The sequence below is a fragment of the Mobula hypostoma genome, chromosome 21, assembly GCF_963921235.1.
Source record: "Mobula hypostoma chromosome 21, sMobHyp1.1, whole genome shotgun sequence".
NCBI classification, from domain to species: Eukaryota; Metazoa; Chordata; class Chondrichthyes; order Myliobatiformes; family Myliobatidae; genus Mobula; species Mobula hypostoma.
This window is the reverse complement of record NC_086117.1, coordinates 8,173,744-8,196,403: the sequence shown is the minus strand read 5'-3', so window position 1 is coordinate 8,196,403 and position 22,660 is coordinate 8,173,744. Positions and strand designations below refer to the sequence as shown.

Sequence of the window (22,660 nt, the reverse complement as noted above, 5' to 3'; positions counted from 1 at the left end):
CAAGAAAATCTTCAACAACATCCTTGAATGCCCTCTATGCAATTTTCTCTGGTCCCACTAGAACAGAGGTCCCCAACCACTGGGCCGCGGATCGGTAGTGGGCCGCAAAGCATGTGCTACCGGGCCGCGAGGAAACGATATGATTTGGCGATGGGAGTCAGCTGCACCTTTCCTCATTCCCTGTCACGCCTACTGTTGAATTTGAACACATGAGAGGCCATTACCCGCACGTCATCCATGTCGGCGTGGGAAGGAGATCAACTCCTCGAGCTTGCAAATGATGGCGGGCTGGAAAGTATGCTTGACATAACATCTCTGCCGGCATTCTGGATCAAAGTCAAGGCTCAATATCCTGAGATAGCCAGGAAAGCACTGAAAACGTTGCTTCCATTTCCAACATATCTCTGCAATGAATGCAATGAAAACTAAACTGCGGAATAGACTGGACACAAGGAACCTCCTTCGAGTATCGCTGTCTCCCATCACCCCTCGATAGGACCATCTTGTTGCAGGAAAACAAGCCCAGGGCTCCCACTGATTCAGCGATATTAGTGTGTTGCAATGATTTTATATGTTCATATGGGGAAAATATGTGCTGTGTGTTTAATAGCCAAACGTTACTTAAAATATTATGATGCTATTGACTTACAAGCGACTTATATAACCATATAACAATTACAGCACGGAAACAGGCCATCTCTGCCCTTCTAGTCCATGCCGAACGCTACTCTCACCTAGTCCCACTAACCTGCACTCAGCCCATAACCCTCCATTCCTTTCCTGTCTATATACCTATCCAATTTTTCTTTAAATGATAATATCAAACCTGCCTCTACCACTTCTACTGGAAGTTCGTTCAACACTTACTTCAAGCTCCCCTGTCCTCCCCTGATAATTGACTTATCACTATATTCATGCAAGGAAAATATGCGCTGAGTGTTTAATATTAAATTCGTTAGATAAACCCTTTTAGAAACGATATTGAATGTGTTAGCCACTTATCACTTATATTCTGGTCGTGATTAACACCCCTGAACAGAATCGCCAAAAACAATTTGTAGAAAAAAATTGGCACGTACACACATGCGCAAGTCACACATGTGCACTGGTGCCCGCACAAGGCTTCATGGTCGTTGTAGTCTTTCTCAGGGTAAACAACGTATTTGACTGCTACTCTTGTCCATTGGCAACCCTACCCCCCCCCCCCCCCACCGGGTTAGCCGGTCCGCAAGACTATTGTCAATATTAAATTGGTCCGCAGTGCAAAAAAGGTTGGGGACTCCTGCACTAGAAGCTCTTCGAATTATCTGTCATTAATGACCTGTTTGATTTTTGGATCAACAAAAATGCCTTCCTTAATCTTGGCATCAGTTATTCTGACTTGAATTATGAATTGAAATAACAAATATAGATGATTTCAAAAAATTAGTGTGATAGGGAAATTTCATGGTGATTTTCATGATTATCAACCCAAAATCCAAAAGTATTCAGGAAGAAAAATCTTGGTAGTCCAGTGTTATCATCCAAGTGGTTAGTGCCTTATGATCTTGTATCTGAGAGAGTAGACGGGGCTTTGTTTTCATACTGAACATGAAGGGCTGCACTTTTGATGGAGCAACACTCCCTCAGTACTGCGCTGGAAGTGCCAGTTTGATTTTTTTCTCTGCTTAAGTCAGTGGGGACAGTCCTTGAAGCATGAATCACAGAGCTACAGAGGTGTGCGCTGAGCCAGGTCGGACTACTAACAGGTGCTATATAGAGTTGGTTATCTTCAAAAATATCAGCATTATTGTACTGAAAAAAGTGATCAATTACAAGACACATCTAAGAAGGGATGTACTGGCATTGGAGAGGGTCCAAAGGGGCTTCATGAACATAGAACATAGAACTCTACAGCTCATTACAGGCCCTTTGGCCCACAATGTTGTGCTGACCATGTAACCTACTCTAGAAACTGCCTCGAATTTCCTTATTGCATAGCCCTCTATTTTCCTAAACTCTATACATATGAGAATGAAAGGGTTAACATATGAGGAGCATTTGATTGCACTGGGCTTGTACTCGCTGGAGTTTAGATGGAAGAGGGGTGGGGGAATCTCATTGAGACCTAAGGATGCTGCTGGGACTAGAGGACCTAGCTATAAGGAAAGATTGAATAGATTAGGACTTTAATCCTTGGAACGCAGAAGATTAAGGGGAAATATGATATAGTTTCACAAAATTATGAGGTGTTTAGATGGAGTAAATGCAAGAAGGCTTTTTCCATTAAGGTTGGGTTGGACTACAACCAAAGGTTATGGGTTAAGGGGGAAAAGTTTAAGGGAACATGAGGAGAAACTTCTTCACTCAGAGAGAGAGAGTGTGGTTCAAGCTGCCAGTGCAAAAGTGTAATTTTCATGTTTAAGAGAAGTTTGGATAGATCCATGGATAGTAGGGGTATGGACGGCTGTGGTCCTAATGCAGGTCAATGGGAGTAGGCAGTTTAAATCAGTGGTCGCCAACCACCGGGCTGCGGACCGGTACTAGGCAGCAAAGCATGTGCTACTGGGCCGCGAGGAAACGATATGATTTGGCGATATGAATCAACTGTACCTTTCCTCATTCCCTGTCACGCCCACTGTTGAACTTGAATGCACGTGAGGTCACCAGTCGGTCATTTAACCTACAACTACTCGATGAGTAAAAAACAAACGTCGCTTAAGAGTTTCTTTGGAAGAGGTGGTAGGGGACATAAAAGGCCGAACGATAATGATAACGCAGAGACAGCTGAGGCCGAGACTGCAAAAAAAAACTTTCTTCAACAGAAAATACAACGAGTCGTACATAAAATATGGCTTTATTGCAACTGGCAATAACTGGCAACACTCCAAGCCCCTGTGTGTGGTATGTGGAGACAAGCTGTCTAATGAGGCAACGAAGCCCTCAAAACTGCTTCAGCACCTTGAGTCCAAGCACCCTGCACTTAAAGACAAACCCGTTGAGTTTTTTGAGCGGAAAAACATGAGCAAGTGCTGAGAGCCACCATCTCCACAAATGCTGCTGCTCTGAGAGCGTCATATTTAGTGGCTAGCCGTATTGCTAAGGCTAAGAAGCCTTTCACTGTTGGTGAAGAATTGATTCTGTCTGCTGCCAAGGACATGTGCCATGAACTGTTGGGAGAAGCTGCAGCTAACAAGATGGCACAGGTTTCTCTTTCAGCTACCACAGTTTCAAGGAAAATCGATAACATAGCGGAAGACATCGAAGCACAGCTGTTGGAACGGCTTAATGAGTCACCATGGTATGCTATGCAGGTCAACGAGTCTACCGATGTCGACAACAAGGCAATACTGCTGGTTTATATACGATATATATTTCAAGACGACGTGCACGAGAATATGTTGTGTGCACTGCCGCTGCCAACTAACACAACTGGGGCAGAACTATTCAAGTCTTTGAATGACTACACGTCAGGCAAACTGGACTGGTCATTCTGTGTTGGAATATGCACAGACGGGGCTGCAGCTATGACTGGATGGCTGTCTGGTTTCACTACCCGAGTAAAAGACTTTATATGTTCATATGAGGAAAATATGCACTGTGTGTTTAATATCCAAATGTTACTTAAAATGTTATGATGCTATTGACTTATAAGTGACTTGTAATTGACTTATCACTATATTCATACGAGGAAAATGGGCGCTATATGCTTAATGTTAAATTCGTTAGATAAACCCTTTTAGAAGCAAAATTGAGTGTATTAGCCACCTATAAGTGACTTATAGTTGACTTATCGCCTATATTCCGGTTGTGTTTATCCTCCCCTCCCCCCGCCCCCCTGTTGGCCGTTCCGCAAGAATTTTGTCAATATTAAACTGGTCCGCGGTGCAAAAACGATTGGGGACCCCTGGTTTAAATGGTTTGGCATTGACTTTTGGGTCAAAGATCCTGTTTCTATGCTGTACTTTTCTATGACTCTTGAATATTGGGAGGCCTAGAGTGGAAATGCTTCCTATACTGGGGGAGTCTAGGAGCAGAGGACACAGCCTCAGGGTAGATAGGCATCCCTTTAGCATAGAAATGAGGAGGAATTTCTGTAGTCGAGGTGATGATTCTGTAAAATTCATTGCCACAGATACTTGTGGAGGCCAAGTTATTGGGTGTAGTTGATAAATTCTTTATTAGTAAGGGCACCTAAGGATAGGGGGAGAAGGCAGGAGAATGGAGTTGAGAGGGATAATAAATCAGCCATGATGGAATGGTGGAGCAGACTCGATAGGCTGAATGGCCTGTTTCTGCTCCTGTGTCTTATGGTCTTACAATAGCTTGCTTTGAAAGCCTTTTCTTCTAAATAGACCAAAAACTAGAATGCTATGCAGGAGGAAAGGGTTAGTTTGATCTTGTTTATTTAGATGCTGGTACAATATCATAGGCTGAAGGGCCTGTTATTGTGCTGCACTGTTCTGTGTTCTGTGTTTACTGGCTGGTATCTCATGAGGCAATCAAACCACAACCAGTCTGCCCCTATCAACCAGACCAAGTTATATAATACCAAATGTGGAAGGCTACATCTTCTGAACATTTGCACCCAATTTTTCTTGCAACTGAATATCTTGTCATTGCAAAGGAAGCTCTGTTAGAGGCCTTTATCGGTGTCATGCTTCAGTAACAGGTTCGAAATGACTCAAGAGGAAACCTGATGCAGAGTTTTATGTGGGTGCAGAACAGGGTGGATGACAAGCTTTCTCTGCATATGGGTGGCACCAGGCCAAGTAATTTACAACAGTCGCTAACAGATCCAAAAAAAAACCCACTTAAGATTTTTTTTTTGTTTGTGGCACTTTCTGCCTCAAGGAGTGGATAGAGCTGACAGTCTTATCATTTTTAAAGGGCAGCAATGTCATCATGAAGGAGAAGAGAGAACGTGTATGCACAGGCGCAATGAATATCAGAGATACACCATTCACAACAAAACTGTCATTGATAGAATATGCAAGGAAGAACAAGTGGTGATGTAGTGATTAGGCAAACATGAGGAAATCTGCAGATGCTGGAATTTCAAGCAACACACATCAAAGTTGCTGGTGAAAGCAGCAGGCCAGGCAGCATCTCTAGGAAGAGGTACAGTCGACATTTCGGGCCGAGACCCTTCGTCAGGACTAACTGAAAGAAGAGATAGTAAGAGATTTGAAAGTGGGAGGGGGAGGGGGAGATCCAAAATGATGGGAGAAGACAGGAGGGGGAGGGATGGAGCCAGGAGCTGGACAGGTGATTGGCAAAAGGGATATGAGAGGATCATGGAACAGGAGGCCTAGGGAGAAAGATAAGGGAGAGGGGGGAAAAAGCCCAGAGGATGGGCAAGGGGTATAGTCAGAGGGACAGAGCAGAAAAAGGAGAGAGCGAAAAAGAATGTGTGTATATAAATAAATAATGGATGGGGTACGAGGGGGAGGTGGGGCATTAGCAGAAGTTTGAGAAGTCGATGTTCATGCCATCAGGTTGCAGGCTTTCCATACGGAATATAAGGTGTTGTTCCTCCAACCTGAGTGTGGCTTCATCTTTACGGTAGAGGAGGCCGTGGATAGACATGTCAGAATGGGAATGGGAGGTGGAATTAAAATGTGTGGCCACTGGGAGATCCTGCTTTCTCTGGCGGACAGAGCGTAGGTGTTCAGTGAAACGATCTCTCAGTCTGCGTCAGGTCTTGCCAATATATATAAAGAAGGCCACATCGGGAGTACCGGACGCAGTATATCACCCCAGCCGACTCACAGGTGAAGTGTCGCCTCACCTGGAAGGACTGTCTGGGACCCTGAATGGTGGTGAGGGAGGAAGTGTAAGGGCATGTGTAGCACTTGTTCCGCTTACAAGGATAAGTGCCAGGAGGGAGATCGGTGGGGAGAGATGGGGGGGACGAATGGACAAGGGAGTCGCTTAGGGAGCGATCTCTGCGGAAAACAGAGACGGGGAGGGAAAGATGTGCTTAGAGGTGGAATCCTGTTGGAGGTGGCGGAAGTTACGGAGAATTATATGTTGGACCCGGAGGCTGGTGGGGTGGTAGGTGAGGACAAGGGGAACCCTATTTCTAGTGGGCTGGCGGGAGGATGGAGTGAGAGCAGATGTGCATGAAATGGGAGAGATGCGTTTGAGAGCAGAGTTGATTGTGGAGGAAGGGAAACCTATTTCTTTAAAAAAAGAGGACATCTTCCTCATCCTGGAATGAAAAACCTCATCCTGAGAGCAAATGTGGCGAAGATGGAGGAGTGATTAGTCCTGACGAAGGGTCTCGGCCTGAAACGTCGACTGCACCTCTTCCTATAGATGCTGCTTGGCCTGCTGCGTTCACCAGCAACTTTGATGTATGTTGTTGGAGTGATTAGGGTTGTGCTAGTTGGTTCAAGAACCGAATGGTTGTAGCTGCGCTTGAACCTGCTCCTGTGGGACTTCAGACTTCTGTATTTTCTGGCATAGACTTTCATCCTACTGAGAAAAAAAAAATTGTCTGCTCTGAAGTAAATGGGTGACCCCCCCCCTTAATTTTTGAACAATGACTCCTAGTTCTAGATTCTCCCACAAGAGGAATTTCCATCTCGTCAACAAATTTCAGTGTCTTGTGTTTCAGTCAAGGCTTCCCTCACACATCTAAATTCCAGCAGTAACAAAATAAACCTGTCCAACCTTTCCTAATAGGACACCTACTCAGTTTAACTCTTTGTCTGGTAGACGTCAACTGAACTGCTTCCAACACCTTAACATCCCTCAAATAAGGAGACTAATACTGTACACATAATAACAATGATGCCAATAAATGGCGACTCTTGTGGAAATCATCAGATATTCCCATTAGGCCGACTACAGCTGAAATCCACAGCAACAGTCATGGATACTTCAGTAAGTAGCGTTGTTTGAAGATGTTTTTTTAAAAAATCCATCAATAGCCAAAATTAACGAAGCCCGAATGGTAAACGTCGGTTGCAAATGCAGTTCCCCTTTAAGAAAAGTTAAGTGCGGAAGCCAGGCCAGTTTAAAGATAAGTTTGAAATGCCAAGGCCTTAGATCCCCACTCCCGACTATCCTGCTGGCGAATGTACAGACCCTGGAAAATAAAATTGAAGACTTCAGAACAAAATTGCTGTACCAGAGGGACATCAGGGACAGCTGTGTACTTTGCTTCACGGAAACATGGCTGTGCCCTGCCATTGCAAGTTGTGGCTTCACCGTTCAGACAGGACAGCTCAGTCTTTTAAAGGTAGAGGAGGTAGTATGTGCTTCATGATTATCTCATTGTGATACACAGACGTGGCAGTTCTGTCTCAGTACTGCTCGCCTGACCTGGAACACCAAATAGTCAAACATTATCCATTTTATCTGCGGAGTGAGTTTTCTGCCATCGTCCTGGTAGCAATGTACATTCCACCTCAGTCCAATGTCAGGGCCAGCTTGAAGAAGTCTGTAAACAACTATCAGGAGCCAATACACTTAACCACTGTTGTACCACCATCAATAATATTTACTGTGCCATCCCACGTCCTAACTTTGGAAAGTCAGATCATCTGGCTGAACTTCTACTCTCAGCTTATCGGCAAAGACTAAAGACTGAAGCACCAGTGTTGAGAACCAAGAAGGCATGGTCAAGGGATGCAAAGGAGCACTTACAGGACTGCTTTGAGACAGTGGACTGGACAATATTCAGGGATTCATTTTGGAATCTGAGTGAATATGCTAGATTTGTCACTGGCTTCATCAAGACCTGTGTGCATTAGTGTGTGCCTTCGATAATATACTGAACCTACCCAGAACAAAAGCCATGGATGAACCAGGAGATTCATAGTCTATTGAGGGCTAGATCTGTGGCATTCAAGACCAGTGATCCAAAACTATACGATCCTCCCAAGATGGTGTACCGGATAGACTGGAAAGACTTGTGCAAACCAATTGGCAGGAGTGTTCAAGGACATCTTCAATCTGTCAATGCTACAATCGGAGGTTCCCACCTGCTCCAGAAGGACAACAATAATACCAGTGCTCAAGAAGAGCAGAGTGAGCTAACTCAATGACTGTCGCCCAGTGGCAATCACGTCTACTGTGATGGAGTGCTTTGGTCATAGCTAGAATCAACTTCTGCCTAAGCAAGGACCTGAGCCTGCTGCAATTTGCCTGTCGCCACAGTCGTAGGTCTTAAGCAGATACAATCTCACTGCCTCTCCACTTGGCCATAGATCACCTGGAAAACAGTAATACTTACTTCAACCTGCTGTTTATTGATTACAGCTCAGTGTACAACACAATCATAACTTCAGTTCTAATCAACAAGCTCCAAACCCTAGGCCTCTGTACTTGCACTGCAACTGGATCTTTGACTTCCTCGCTGAGAGACCACAGTTTGTGCGGATCAGAAATAACATCTCCGCCTCGCTGACAATCAACACTGGTGCACCTCAAATGCTTAGCCCTCTGCTTTACTCTCTACACCAACGATTGTGAAGCTAGGCACAGCTCAAATACCATCTGTAAGTTTGCTAATGAAACAACTACTGGCAGAATTTCAGATGGTGATGAGGAGGCATACAGGAGCAAGATGGATCAGCTGGTTGAGTGATATTGCAACAACAACCTTGCATTCAACATCAGTAAGACCAAGGAATTGATTATGGACTTCAGGAAGGTTAAGTCAAGGGAACACACACGAGTTCTCATCAGTGGAAAGGGTAACCAGTTTCAAGTACCTGGGTGTCAGCATCTCTGAGGATCTATCCTGGCCCCAATATATTGATACAATTAGAAAAAAAAAATGACAGCGGCTGTGTTTCATTAGGAATTTGAGGAGACTTGGTATGCCACCAAAAACTCACAAATTTCTACAGATGTACTATGGAGAACATTCTAACAGGTTGAATCACTGTCTGGTATGGAATGGCCACTGCACGGGATCGGATAAAGCTTCAGAAAGTGGTAAACTCAGCCAGCTTCATCATAGACATTTGCCTTCTGAGCATTGAGGACACCTTCAAAAGGTGATGCCTCAGAAAGGTGGCATCCATCATTACGGACCCCCATCACCCAGGACATGCCCTCTTCTCATTGCTACCATCACGGAGGAGGTACAGGAGCCTGAAGACACACCTTGATGTTCCAAAAACAGCTTCTTCCTCTCTGCAATCAGATTTCTGAATGGACAATTAATCCATGAACACTACCTCAATATTTTTTTCTCTCTTTTTGCAGTACTTAATTCTTTTATTATATATACTTTTTGTAATTTGTAGCTTTATTATTTCAATATGTTGCAATATACTGCTGCCACAAAATAACAAAATTTCACGACACAGTTGCAAGAAAATGTTTGTAAGCATCTTGCAGTTCCCTGGTTTTCTGTATTAATTACTCATAAAATGTGGACCGATCTTCATCTAAGTCAGAATAACCTGCCTAAACTAATAACACACAAATTGTACTTTTCATGTTTTTATTGAAGACATTGTTTAATCATTCACAGTCCAGGCTGGAAAAAGTATGTGAACTCTTGTATTTAATAACTGGCAGAGCCTCCTTTAGCAGCAATAACCTCCACCAAGTGTTTCCTGTAGCTGCAAATCAGACTTGCACAATGGTGAGGAGGAATTTCAGGCCATTCCTCCATACAAAACTGTTTCAGTTCATCAGTATTTCTGGGATACCTTGCATGAACAGCCCTCTTCAGTACACGCCACAGCATCTGAATTGGGTTAACATCTGGACTCTGACTTGGCCATTCCAAAACATTAACTTTCTTCTTTTTAAACCATACTGTTGTTGATTTACTCTTGTGTTTTGGATCATTGTCTTGTTACATCATCCAAATTCTATTAAACTTCAGGTGACAGACCGCTACCCTGACATTCTCCTGTAATATGTCTTGATAGGATTTTGAATTCGTTGTTCCCTCCATGATTGAAAGCTGTCCAGACCCTGGGCAGCAAAGCAGCCCCAAACCGTGATGTTCCTTCCACCGTGCTTCACAGTTGGGATGAGGCTTTGGTGTTGGTGTGCAGTGCCCTTGTACATCCAAACATAGCGGTGTATAGTTCTGCTAAATAGTTCAACTTTTGTCTTATCTGCCCACAGAACATTGTCCAAAAAGTTTTGTGGAACGTCCAGGTGGTCTTTTGCAAACTGAGATTTTTTTTGGAGAGCAATGGTTTCCTCTGTGGTGTCCTTTCATGAACACAATTTTTGTTCAGTGTTTTTCTTACTGGGATGCATGAACAGAGCAAGTTCTAGAGATTTCTGCAGGTCTTTTGCTGTTAACTTTGGGATCTTTTTCACCTCCTTCAGCATTGCACGTTGCGCTTTTGATGTGATTTTTGCAGGACGCCCACTGCTTGGGAGAGTAGCAACAGTACTGAATTTCCTCCATTTGTAGACGGTTTCTCTTACTCTGGACTGAAGAACACTCAGTTCTTTAGAAATGCTTTTATAGCCTTTTCCAGCTTCATGCATCTCTACAATTCTTCTACTAAGGTCCTCTGAATGCTGTTTTGATCGAGGCATGGTGCACATAAAGAGGTTTTTCTTGAGAAGAGCAGGCTCTGTTAGTAACCTGACTTTGTGTGTCTGTCTTTTTTTATAGGGCAGGGCACCTCTACGCCTCACATTTCCAATCTCATCTCATTGATTGGAACAACTGACTCCAAATAGCTTTTGTAGAAGGCATTACCCCAGAGGTTCACGTACTTTTTGAACCTAGACTGTGATTGTCTAAATGGTGTACTCAGTATTGACGAGAAGTACCATTGTGTATTATTAATTAGTTTAGACAGATTGTGTTTGTCTATTATAGTGACTTAGTTGAAGATCAGACGATATTTTATGAGTATTTAGTGCAGAAAACCAGCTAATTGCAAAGTGTTCAGAAACTTTTTCTTGCAACTGTATGCTGGTGATATTCTAACTGAGTACTGTAGATGTAGGCTCATCAATGGCCCACAGTACTGAAGCATAATCTCCTTATCTTTATGTTAGATTTCATTTGCAATTAATTAAACTGGTGCAGCAGATTATTAGGAAAACACAAAATATAAGTTATTAATTAAAAGAATAATCTTTTCATTGATTGTGAACCTGCTTGTGTTGTTCTGTTGACCACTGTGTGCATGCTATGTTGGTGGCAGAATGTGTGGTGACACTTGTGGGCTGCCCCCAGCACATCCTTGGGTGTGTCTGACGTTAACACAAGTGATCCATTTCACGGTCTGTTTCGACGTAGTTGTGATAAATAAATCTGAATCTGAAATTGATTTTTGCATCTTAAAGTAAAATATTTTTTAAGAATCCCTTCTCCTTGTCCCTAATGAAATGGCTTTTAAGCTTACAAATGCCAACAAAGCAGAGTGATGGATGTGATCACTTCTGTCATGTACTAAGTCCTGGAATTACGTCTGTGTATATCTGGGACTTGCTGGAAATGACAGAACCCCATAGTTTGCACATCCAGCAGCATTTGATTCATTATATCTTCACTTCCTTCCATCCAGTCCGTCTTCAAACTGCATTGCTTCAGGAGGACTAGTAACACCGTAAAGGATGCCTGCCACTCTGGCCGTTTCCTTTCCTACGTTCTGGGAGCTTTAAAGCCTTGTCAGTTAGACTGAAGGACTGCTTCTTCCCACTACTGTCAGACTTCAAAGCCAGCCACGTCTTTCATTCCTCTTCCCAGTGATGCTGCCACCTTCTCGGACTGTTAATTTTATCTCACATGGTTTATGGTTTATTCCATTTTTGTAACAGTTTCTTCTTGCACTGTTTCAGATTTCACTACAATTGTTGAACCATTCTGCTGCTACGCAGTCATTGCTGTATTTATTACTACTATGTACACTATTTGCTAACTTCATGTGGACAAGGAACTTCATTACAACTGGTGTGAATAGACAATAGACTAATGTGAATCTGAGCAATGATGCTGAACCTCCTTTGCTGTGATAAGGTGTGATGGTCCCATTTCTTCTCCCATCTTTGAGACTCATAATCATTCAAAAGCCCCAGAAGAGGTTCATGAGAATGATCATGGAAATGCAAGGGTTAAGCAGAGCATTTGATGGCTCTGGGCCTGTACTCACTGGAGTTTAGAAGAATGGGGGGATGGGGGGGGCATCTCACTGAAACTTAACAAATATTGAAAGGCCCTGCATAGAGTGGATGTGGAGAGAATATATTCAATAGTGGGAAAGACTAGGACCAAAGGTCACAGCCTCAGAATACAAGTGTGTCCCTTTATACCAGAGGTGAGGGGGAATTTCTTTAGCCAGAGGGTGATGAATCTTTGGAATTCATTGCCACACACAGCTGTGGAGGCCAAGTCAATGGGTATGTTTAAAACAGAGGTTGATAGGTTCTTGATTAGAAGGGCATCAAAGGTTACAGGGAGAAGGCAGAAGAGGGATAATAAATCAGCCATGATTGAATGGTGGAGCAGACTCCGTAGGTCCAGAAACCTATTCTGCTTCTATGTCTTATAGCCCATTTATGATTGACCCAAGAAAATGGGAACATTTGAGTATCCATAACCTGGATACATTTAAAACTCACCTGTGATACATTCACCTGTGAGTCGGCTGGGGTGATATACTGCGTCCGGTGCTCCCGATGTGGCCTTTTATATATTGGCGAGACCCGATGCAGACTGGGAGACCGCTTTGCTGAACACCTACGCTCTGTCCGCCAGAGAAAGCAGGATCTCCCAGTGGCCACACATTTTAATTCCACATCCCATTCCCATTCTGACATGTCTATCCACGGCCTCCTCTACTGTAAAGATGAAGCCACACTCAGGTTGGAGGAGCAACACCTTATATTCCGTCTGGGTAGCCTCCAACCTGATGGCATGAACATCGACTTCTCTAACTTCCGCTAATGGCCCACCTCCCCCTCGTACCCCATCTGTTACTTATTTTTATACACACATTCTTTCTCTCACTCTCCTTTTTCTTCCTCTGTCCCTCTGAATATACCCCTTGCCCATCCTCTGGGTCCCCCCCCCTTGTGTTTCTTCCCGGACCTCCTGTCCCATGATCCTCTTGTATCCCTTTTGCCTATCACCTGTCCAGCTCTTGGCTCCATCCCTCCCCCTCCTGTCTTCTCCTATCATTTTGGATCTCCCTCTCCCCCTCCCCCTTTCAAATCCCTTTCTCACTCTTCCTTCAGTTAGTCCTGACGAAGGGTCTCGGCCTGAAACGTCGACTGCACCTCTTCCTAGAGATGCTGCCTGGCCTGCTGCGTTCACCAGCAACTTTTATGTGTGTTACATTTAAAGCAGGATTGTTTTATTAAATAAAGCATAACATCACTGTGGATTTTATATTTTACTTTTTTCCCTCTCTCAAAGACAATTAAACAGCTGCTCCAGAGACTAGCAGAACTGAAAAAGACTCTGCAGAAGGAACTGGTAAGGCTCCTGTATGAATCTAACCTTTAAAAACATATTAATTAGATTTTACTTTATTTTTGGGGATCATTTCGAAAAGTGGGTCACAAAAATGACATCAATATTTGCACATGCGTAAAGTATGGCAGATGCCACTAGCCAGCAGGTCCCTCGACACCCACGGCATAACATGTGTAACCTAATACTGAAATAATGTCACCTAGTGAATTGTTCCCAGGATAGTTTTCTAACACTTTGCATGACCCAGATTCCGTGGAAGTAATAGCACAATTTGAGGGAACTTAACTAGGTGATTGATAACCCATTCAAATTCCTGTGTTTTTACTCCTCGTAAACCCTTGCACATGTGGTGCACATTGAAACTAGTGAGGCTCTTCCACTTTGAACTGGAACTAACCCACTGTTCTCATGTGTACTTAAGCAATTGAATAATGTGTTTGGTTTGGCAAAGTGAATTTTGTGGTTTCCTACCCACGGGGAGGCTGGGTAGCTAAGCGGTTAGTTTAATGCTATTACAGCGCCAGCTGTAAGATTAGGGTTCAGTCCTGCCCTTGTCTGGAAAGTTTGTGCACTCTCCCCTTGACCACATGGGTTTCCCCTGGGTGCTCCATTTTCCAAAGATGGACGAGTTAGAACATGATTTGTTGGTGCTAGAAGCATGACCAGACTTGGGAGCTGCCCCCGGCACATCTCGCACAGTGACACAAAGGGTGCATTACACTGGATTTTTGATATACATGTGAACAATATGGCTTATGTTTAAAACTAGATGTGGAGAGGATGCTTCCTAGAATGACCAGAGATCTGTCCATTTATAACAGAGATGAAGAGGAATTCCTCCAGCACGAGGGGGGTGAATTTGTGAAATTCATTGCCACAGACGTGTGGAGGCCAAGTCATTGGGTCTGTTTAAAGCGATTGAGTGCAGATATGTTTGATTAGTAGAATATCAAAGGTTACAGGGAGAAGACAGGGGAAAGGGGTTGAGAGGGATAATAAATCAGCCACGATGGAATGGTGGAGCAGGCCTGAATGGTCTAATTCTGCTCCAATGTTTTATGGATTAATATGCCGACAAAGGCTTTGTTTAATTTGGCATCATACTTGACACAGACATCATGAGCTGAAGGTCACATTCATGTGTTGTACTGTTCTGTGTCCCACGTCCCAGAGACATACAGGTTGGTAGGTTATTGAATGCTGTAAATTGCCCCAAGTGAGCAGGCAATTAGTAGAATCTAAGAGGATTTGATGGTAATCTGGGATTATTGCAGATGAATGCTTATGTCAGCAAGAGTTCAGTGGGTTGAATGGGCCTCTTCATTCTGTATGAATGAGGCATCTTATCATATTTATCTTTAACATGCAAAAAAAATAGAAATGCAAGAATGGATAGTAATTCCAGCATATCTTCCCCTGGAGATTATCTTCATAAATTTAAAAGAGAATTGCATTCATCAGGCAGTGCTTTGTCTTTTATGTAGAGAATGTGTTCTGTATGAATAAGGTGCAGATTTAGACCATTCAGCTGTAACGTTGTGTAGCCTTGAGGATCACTGGGCTTTGACTGTTTTTCAGTGCAGATATGTTCTCTGGGGTATGTTCCTTGGAGATAGTACAGTTCACATCAGACAGACAAAGCTTCTATTTGTATAATAGGTTTCCTCAGTTAGAAATTCCAAAGCAGAAATCACAGTCATGTTTAATATCACTGACATACGTTATGAAATTTGTTTTTGCAGCAGGAGTACATCAAATATACTATAAATTATAATAAGAAATATATCTAAAAATTAAGTGGTGCAGAAAGAGCAAAAATAGTGAGGTAGTGTTCATGGGTTGGTTCATTGTCCATTCAGAAATCTGATGACGTACGGGAAGAAGCTGTTCCTAAAACATTGAGTGCGTGTCTTCAGGCTCCTGTACCTCTTCTCTGATGGTAGTAATGAGAAGAGGACATGACCTGGGTGGTGGGGTATGATTTTGATTTGGTTTTGCTTGTAGCATTTGATTAATGCATTCTAAATCTTCTCAATTAAAGAAAATGAAACCAGAAATGGAGCCCGCTGAAGTCCGAGAGAGATCCTGCTTCGAGCCGCTGGCCACCGTTAGTAATTCCTCCACTGTTGTAAACAATTCTGATCTGAATGACTCCAGGGAGATAAATTTTGAGTATCTTAAACATGTCCTCCTCAAGTTCATGTCTGTACGAGAATCAGAGGTAAGTTAATAATAACTCATTAGTTTAAAGTTGATCAGTGGAAATGTATTACTAGAGTCTGTTAAGAGAAATTAAGTATAGATTGGTGATTGTAATTTAAATAATGAGAGAGGAAGCCCAGCTGTGGTTTGGTATTTAAACCCATATAGCGTATGTGAGATCTGGACTTATGATTCTTTAGTATTAATACAGGAATCTGGAAGTAAAACTTTTGGAAAGGCTTATCCAATGCTGGCATGCCGACGCTTTTCTTTTCCATAAATCCCATCACACAAAGCTCTCAGGTTTAGGAAATTCTTTCCTGGGATGCCACATAGTGTAGAGGTTAGCTCAAGGAGTTACGGAGTACGGCGTGATTTTCGTTGGGTGCTCCAGTTTCCTCCCACGGTCCAAAGACATACCGGGTAGGTTAATTGGTCATCATAAATTGTCTTATGATATTAGTTTGGTTGCTGGGTGGCGCAGCCTGAAGAGCCAGAAGGGTCTACTTCACGCTCTAAATAAAATAAATAAATTAGCATAATCTCCCAAAATTCATTAGGCAATTTGATAGAGGTGTATAAGATGATGAGAAGCAAAGCCAGCACATTTTTCCCAGAGTGGCTGTGGTCAATACCAGAGGACATCCACTTAAGGTGGGTGGAGGAAAGTTTAAGAGAGATAACAGAGGTAGTTATCTACACAGAGAACGTTAAGTGCCTGCAACTCACTGCTGGGTGTGTGTGGCTGATACAATAGAGGCATTTAAGAGGCTCTTAGGTAGGCAGATGGGATGTGGATTATGTAAGAGGAAAGGTTAAGTAGATCGTGGAATTGGTATATAGTGGTTGCCACAACATTGTGGGCCAAAGGCCTATACTATGGTGCATACTATATTCTATGTTCAAAAGTTCATTTATTATCGAAGTATGTAACTCTGAAATTCTTCAATTGTCTGGATAGCTGTGAAACCAAGAAAGAAAGAGAAAAGAGAGGCAGCAGATCATCAACCCCCAAATCCCTCCTCCCGCACAAGCAGCAAGCAAAACGGATAAGGCACATCGACCCCCAAATCTCTCCTCCTGTACAAAGTAACAAATAAAACGGATAAGGCACATCGACCCCCAAATCCCTCCTCCCGCACAAAAAAAATGAACAAAACAGATCAGGCATATCGACCCCCAAATCTCTCCTCCTGCACAAAACAAACTGAGAAGATCAGGAGAAAAAACACAGGACAAAAATCTGTAACACTGAAAAACAGAATCCATAGTACTATTTCCATAATATGTTCTGTTAGTTCTTATTAGACCACCTGCCTATCATTACTTGTGACAAATAATACTAATCTCTAAAAGTCTAGGGGGTTCCATCAAAGACTGGACATAAGAGTGTTGTAATTTGTTGGTTAGATTCAATAACGTGACAAGGATCAGGAAACCCTTTGCCAAGTGGCAAGTGATTTGTTGAAAGATCAACAGTGGAGACAAAGTGTTTCTAGAAATACACTGACTGCTCTGGTCATTGTAGCCCAATGTAGTACTTTAATGAATTCCTACTTAAAGGTCTGGGGAAGATTTATTGAAGCATTAAAAAGTGAATCTTGAATAGACTTTTAAAACTTTATATTTAAAATGTTTTTTGAGCAAAATTAAGCCATTTTGCCCATCAAGTCTGCTCCGCTATTTCATCATGACTGATCCAATTTTCCTCTCAGCCCCAATCTCCTACCTTCTCCCTGTATCCCTTCATGCCCTAACCAATCAAGAATCTATCGATCTCTGCCTTAAATATACATAAAGACTTGGTCTTCTCAGCAGTCTGTGGCAAAGAATTCCACAGATTTGTGACTGCTGCAATTATTTTGACGTTTTCCTTGCTGATCCATCAGTACTTTTCTGCTGGTGGAAAATAGAAGGGCCTGTAATGTGATGTATCCCTAAAATAAAAATATAGATAGGGTCAGGAATGTGCAGAAAATGGACACAGTTAAGGCAGAAGGGATTAGTTTAGTTGAGCATTCGATTACTAATTAGTTTGGCACAACATTGTGGGCTGAAGGGCCAGTTCTATGTTCTGTATTAGTTTTCAGTGCGATAAGTGAAAGAAGTATTAAATTACGGTATGTGTTTTGTTGCAGGCCTATCAGCTGGTTAAAGCTGTATCTGTGCTACTAAACTTCACACGTGAAGAGGAGAAGATGTTAAAGGAATCATTAGAATACAAGGTAATAGCATTGGTGCTTTTGTTGGTTCTCCAAATTAATTGTTGTTGTTAACCATTCTTTTCCCTTGGATACAGTTGCTCCTCCATAAATCTTGTGTCATTGCCCTTCTCAAAAAAGAATGGGTATTGACCCACCTGCTCTGGGAAACTGCACCCTTATCCTCTTATCATTCTTATCTTATCCTCTCCAGTTGTTGAATTTGTTGTAGCCTTTCAAATTTGGACCATTTTTTGGAACCCTTTTTCAATTAAGATCGTAAGAAAATAAGGAACAGGAGTAGGCCACTCGGCCCCTCAAGCTTGCCCTGCTGTTCAATATGATCATTTCTGATGAGCCCCAAATCCTGTATACTCTTCTATTCCCTATAGTCCACAATTCCAAGACCTTGCCTGTTTTAGACACACCAAATGATCCGGCCTCAAAAAGCCTCGGGGGGAAGAGAATTCCAGAGACTTACCCTATGTCTTGTATCCTCTTAGACCATTTGATGCTCTGATTAATCAAGAACCTATTAACCTCCACTTTAAATATACTCCATGATTTGGCTTCCACAGCTCCCTGTGGAAGTAAATTCCACAGATTCACTCCCTCTGGCTAAAGGAATTCCTCTTCGTATGTATTCTAAGTGGACGTCACTATAGTCTGAGGCTCTGCCCTCTGGTACTAGACTCACCCACTATAGGAAACATCCTCTCCACGTCCACCCCATCCAGGCCTTTCAATATTTGATAGATTTCAATGTGATTTCACCCCCTCCCCCTTCTTCTGAACTCCAGCAAGTATAGGCCTAAAGCCATCAAATGCTCCTCATACATTAACCCTTTCATTCTTGGAATCATTGTACTGAACCCCCTCTGGATCCTCTCCAATGCCAGCTCATCTTTTCTCAGATGAGGAGCCCAAAACTGCTCATAATACTCCAAGTGCGGTCTGACCAATGCCTTATAAAGCCTCAGCATTACATCCTTGCTCCTATATTCTAATCCTCTCAAAATGAATGCTATCATTGCATTTGTCTTCCTTATCACCAACTCAACCTGCAATGTAACCTTTACAGAATCCTGCTCTAGAACTCCCAAGTCCTCTTGCACTATTCTTCTATTCCCTACAGCCCTCAAGACCCAGATGTTTCAAAAATTTGTCTACTTATTTTAGATACCCCCAATGATCCAGCCTCAACAATCCTCTGGGGAAGAGATGCACCACCCTCCTTGTGAAATACCTGCTCACCTCAATCTTAAATGACCTCCCTCCCACTCTAATACTATAACCATCTCCCTCCTACAAATCCCGATTTTCAATTTAGCTACTGAACTAATATGTTTTTTATTAGAGTCAGTAAAGAGAGCCGATGTGATCATCTGTTCTTCTTGTAATTCTTGACCTGTCAGCTGTTTTTAATAATGTTGACTACATAATCCTGCCCATTAACACCTAGTGAGGTATACTCACTGGATTCTTATTCAACCAGTTGTGGCTAGAGATTCACCAGCAACGGCTTTTCTTCCACTCGTTCTTGGTCTCCTGTTCCTTATCTACACGCTGACCCTGGCATCATCTAATAACGTGGTATCATTTCCACCTGTGCAGCTCAGGAAAAGAGCTCCCCACCATTGCACCACAAGAAAGCAGCATCTATCGTCGAGGACCCCCATTATCCAGGCCATGCTCGCCTCTCACTGTTGCCATCAGGAAGGAGGTACAGGAGCCTTAGGTCCCACACCAGCAGGTTCAGGAACAGTTATTATCTTACAACCATCAGGCTCCTGAACCAGTGTAGATAACTTCACTCACAACAACTCTGAACTCATTCCACAACCTACCGACTCATTTTCAAAGACTCTACAACACATATTCTCACTATCATTTATTTACATTTTTTATTGTTTGCACAATTTGTCTTCCTTTGCACATTAGTTGTTCGTTGGCCTTTGTTATGTATGGCTGCCTGTAAGAAAATGAATTTCAAGATAGCATATGGTGACACATACATACTTTGATAATAAGTTTACTTTCAACTTTGAAATCAGCTCTTGTGTTGTTTTACATTTGAGTGAGAGACACGGCTTAAAAGGAGCCTGCATCAGATGGCCATAGGCATGGAATAATTCATCCAACAAATGTCCTTGATTTGCTTCCTAAACATTATTCTGTATACTTTGCAGATGTCTTGGTTTGGATCTAAGCCTGTCCCTAAAGGTATTGTCCGTCCATCAATATCAGGCCGACCTCCCTCTCATTGGCAGTGAACCAAGTGCAATGTCTGGAACGTGCACTCTCACAAGAACCATTGAACACTACAGCTATTGATAAGATATCCTTATTAATATTATCTGTCACTGTTATGACAGTGTTTTAATACAGGACTACCATTTTACATTTAATAGTACCTGGTACTTTATATTACTGCACCTGTTAAATGCAGATGAAGACATTCTCCTATGGGGAATGATATTCACAGAGAGGAAATGTATTGGCAGATTGAAATTCTGTAATTTCAAGAGGGACTTTTTGTTTTGGACCTGTAGCTTTATTACAGCCCTGAACAGATTTGAATGAAATATTGTTTGAAATGACATACTGTCTTACATCTTTGTACATGTGATGCTCCTTCATAAGAAAACATTAACAAATGCTTATCAATGTCAGCTTAAGTTGTAATTTTAATTATTCGCATTAGAATATAAAGCTGGGAATAAATTTAAACAAAATGGCAGAATCTCCATCCCCTCGTTACAGGACAGTGGTGCTGTTCATAACCGTTTCCAATTTGATATCACAGTCAAATGTTTATCCCCTTTCCAAAATACTCAATGTGCACATCTGCAGTTGGATTATTTGAATTGATAAAAGCAGGGCAATGAATGGAAGATGATGGTAGAAGAGATCAAGTTTGATATTGTAATCAGTTTTCTCTAACTGGTCCAAAAACATCATTGTAGCCCTTACACGGGTGTGAAATACCCCTCAGATATTCTCCAATAGTTGTACGTGTCCATGTTGATTCATTGCATCGCCTCGAGCAGGGGTTCCCAACCTTTTTATGCCGTGGATACCCACATTAACTAAGGTTAGGAACTGCTGACCCAGAGCCTTTCCATGTGTTGTTGCTGTTTTAAGGTTATCATGTGTTTTTTTTAATTGCAGTATGTGAAAATGATGCTGGAATCAGAAGCTGGGGCTTGGTATAAATAGGGCAAGCAAAAGTACGGTTAAATTCACATATACTTGGGCTAATGCAAATTAGAAAGGAATGTGGCATTTCAGGATAGTTTCAAATGGGAACACTATTGTGTATAGAAACTGGAACAAAGTTGTAACACACCAGATGTATAAATTATTTACAGCTTTCTCAAGGCAGAAAACATTACTGTTGTAATAATGATGTTCCATCAGTATTTTCTTCACCCTGCCATTCATTGAAAGCAAGAGCAACATGTGTAAATAATATATGTTATATGAAAACTAATGCACTTTTATTTGTATAAAAATATGCTGTGGCATGTAATATTTGTACATGCGTTGATTGGCCTTGGCAACTAATTTTTCTCCCTCGATGTTGTAAACCTGGACTGGATACAGCAAGCGATGCTCCATCTAACCAGTGTTTGCTTGGGAATGATTTGTAGGTGCAATACTTTCCAATTAAAACTCCTTTAGACTTAAAGCATTTGTGTCTGGATTCTTTGAAACTTCTGTTGCAGTTATTGTAACGGTTGTTGTACCGTATATGGTAGTGGGGGGGTTGACATTACTATTTAAATTTCACCCTTCCGAGATAATAAAAAATTCAGCCCTAGCAACAAAATGTAAGATTCAGATGTGCATTTATGTTCTTAACGTTTGTGAGATTGGCTGCTATCACTGTCAGGTGACGTGGTAAATTTTGCAATGTCTTTTAAAGGTTTGAAATGTCAAGCTGTCTGATAAATGATATATTTTACTTTCTTATGCTACTATAAAAAGACACGTTCAGCTGTGTAATGGGGATAAAAATATTCTCTGAGATAACTAAGTGCACAAATGGCAAACTTCCAAAAGCTTCTTTTCAAACTTGTTGAAAAATGCACATAAATCAATAGTTCAAACTAACTTCAACTCTTTTTCAGTAGTAGTTGAATATTGTCTAAAAGGGGTAGCAGATGAAGCAGCTGGTAGAGCTAATGCGAGTCTGCATGTTTTCCTTGCAACTGCGTGGGTTTCCTCCAGCTGTTCAAATTTCCTCCAACATTCCAAAGATGTGAGGGTGGTTATTTCTCCATTCTAAATTGCCCCAAGCGTGTAAGAGAGAGTTTGACTGGAACGTAGAGTGAATAAAATTAGATTAGCGTAGGAATAGTGTATATGAATGCTTGACAGTCCAGAGGTTGACGTGAATGAACCTGGGAATGAAAGGGTTAATATGAGCAGTGTTTGATGGTTTTGGACCTGTAGAAGAATGGGGGTTGGGGGGGGATCTCATTGAAACCTATGAAATATTGAAGTGCCCAGATAGAGTGGAAGAAAAGAGCATGTTTTGGTGGAGGAGTTTACGACCAGAGGGCACAGCCTCAGGATGAGATGAGGAAGAATTTCTTAGCCAAACAGTAGTTAATTTGTGGAATTCATTGCCACGTTCTGCTGTAGAGGCCAAGTCATTGGGTCGATTTGAAGTGGTGGTTGATAGTTTCTTAAGTTGTAAGGGTATCAAAGGCTACGGGGCGAAGACAGGGGAATGAGGCTGAGAGGGATAATAAATCAACCATGGTGGAATGGCAGAGCAGCTTCAATGGGCAAAATGACTTAATTCTGCTCCTATGGCGTATGCTCTGGTCAGTGTGTACTGAAGGGT

At 42.2% G+C, this 22,660-nt stretch overlaps 1 protein-coding gene across 3 annotated transcripts in view; it reads left to right on the top strand.

Moving 5' to 3' along the window:
• Positions 1–21,663, top strand: part of golga1 (golgin A1) — an 89,875-nt gene extending 68,212 nt beyond the window's left edge. The window contains exons 20-23 of one of the 3 annotated variants that reach the window (XM_063073389.1): positions 13,343–13,402; positions 15,444–15,623; positions 17,743–17,829; positions 19,995–21,663. In XM_063073389.1, coding sequence (XP_062929459.1) covers positions 13,343–13,402; positions 15,444–15,623; positions 17,743–17,829; positions 19,995–20,078 — 411 coding nt within the window. In that variant the 3' untranslated portion in view covers positions 20,079–21,663. The remainder of the gene's footprint in view (positions 1–13,342; positions 13,403–15,443; positions 15,624–17,742; positions 17,830–19,994) is intronic. The other 2 variants (XM_063073390.1, XM_063073388.1) reach the window with 2 other exon arrangements.
• The last annotated feature ends 997 nt before the right edge of the window (positions 21,664–22,660 follow it).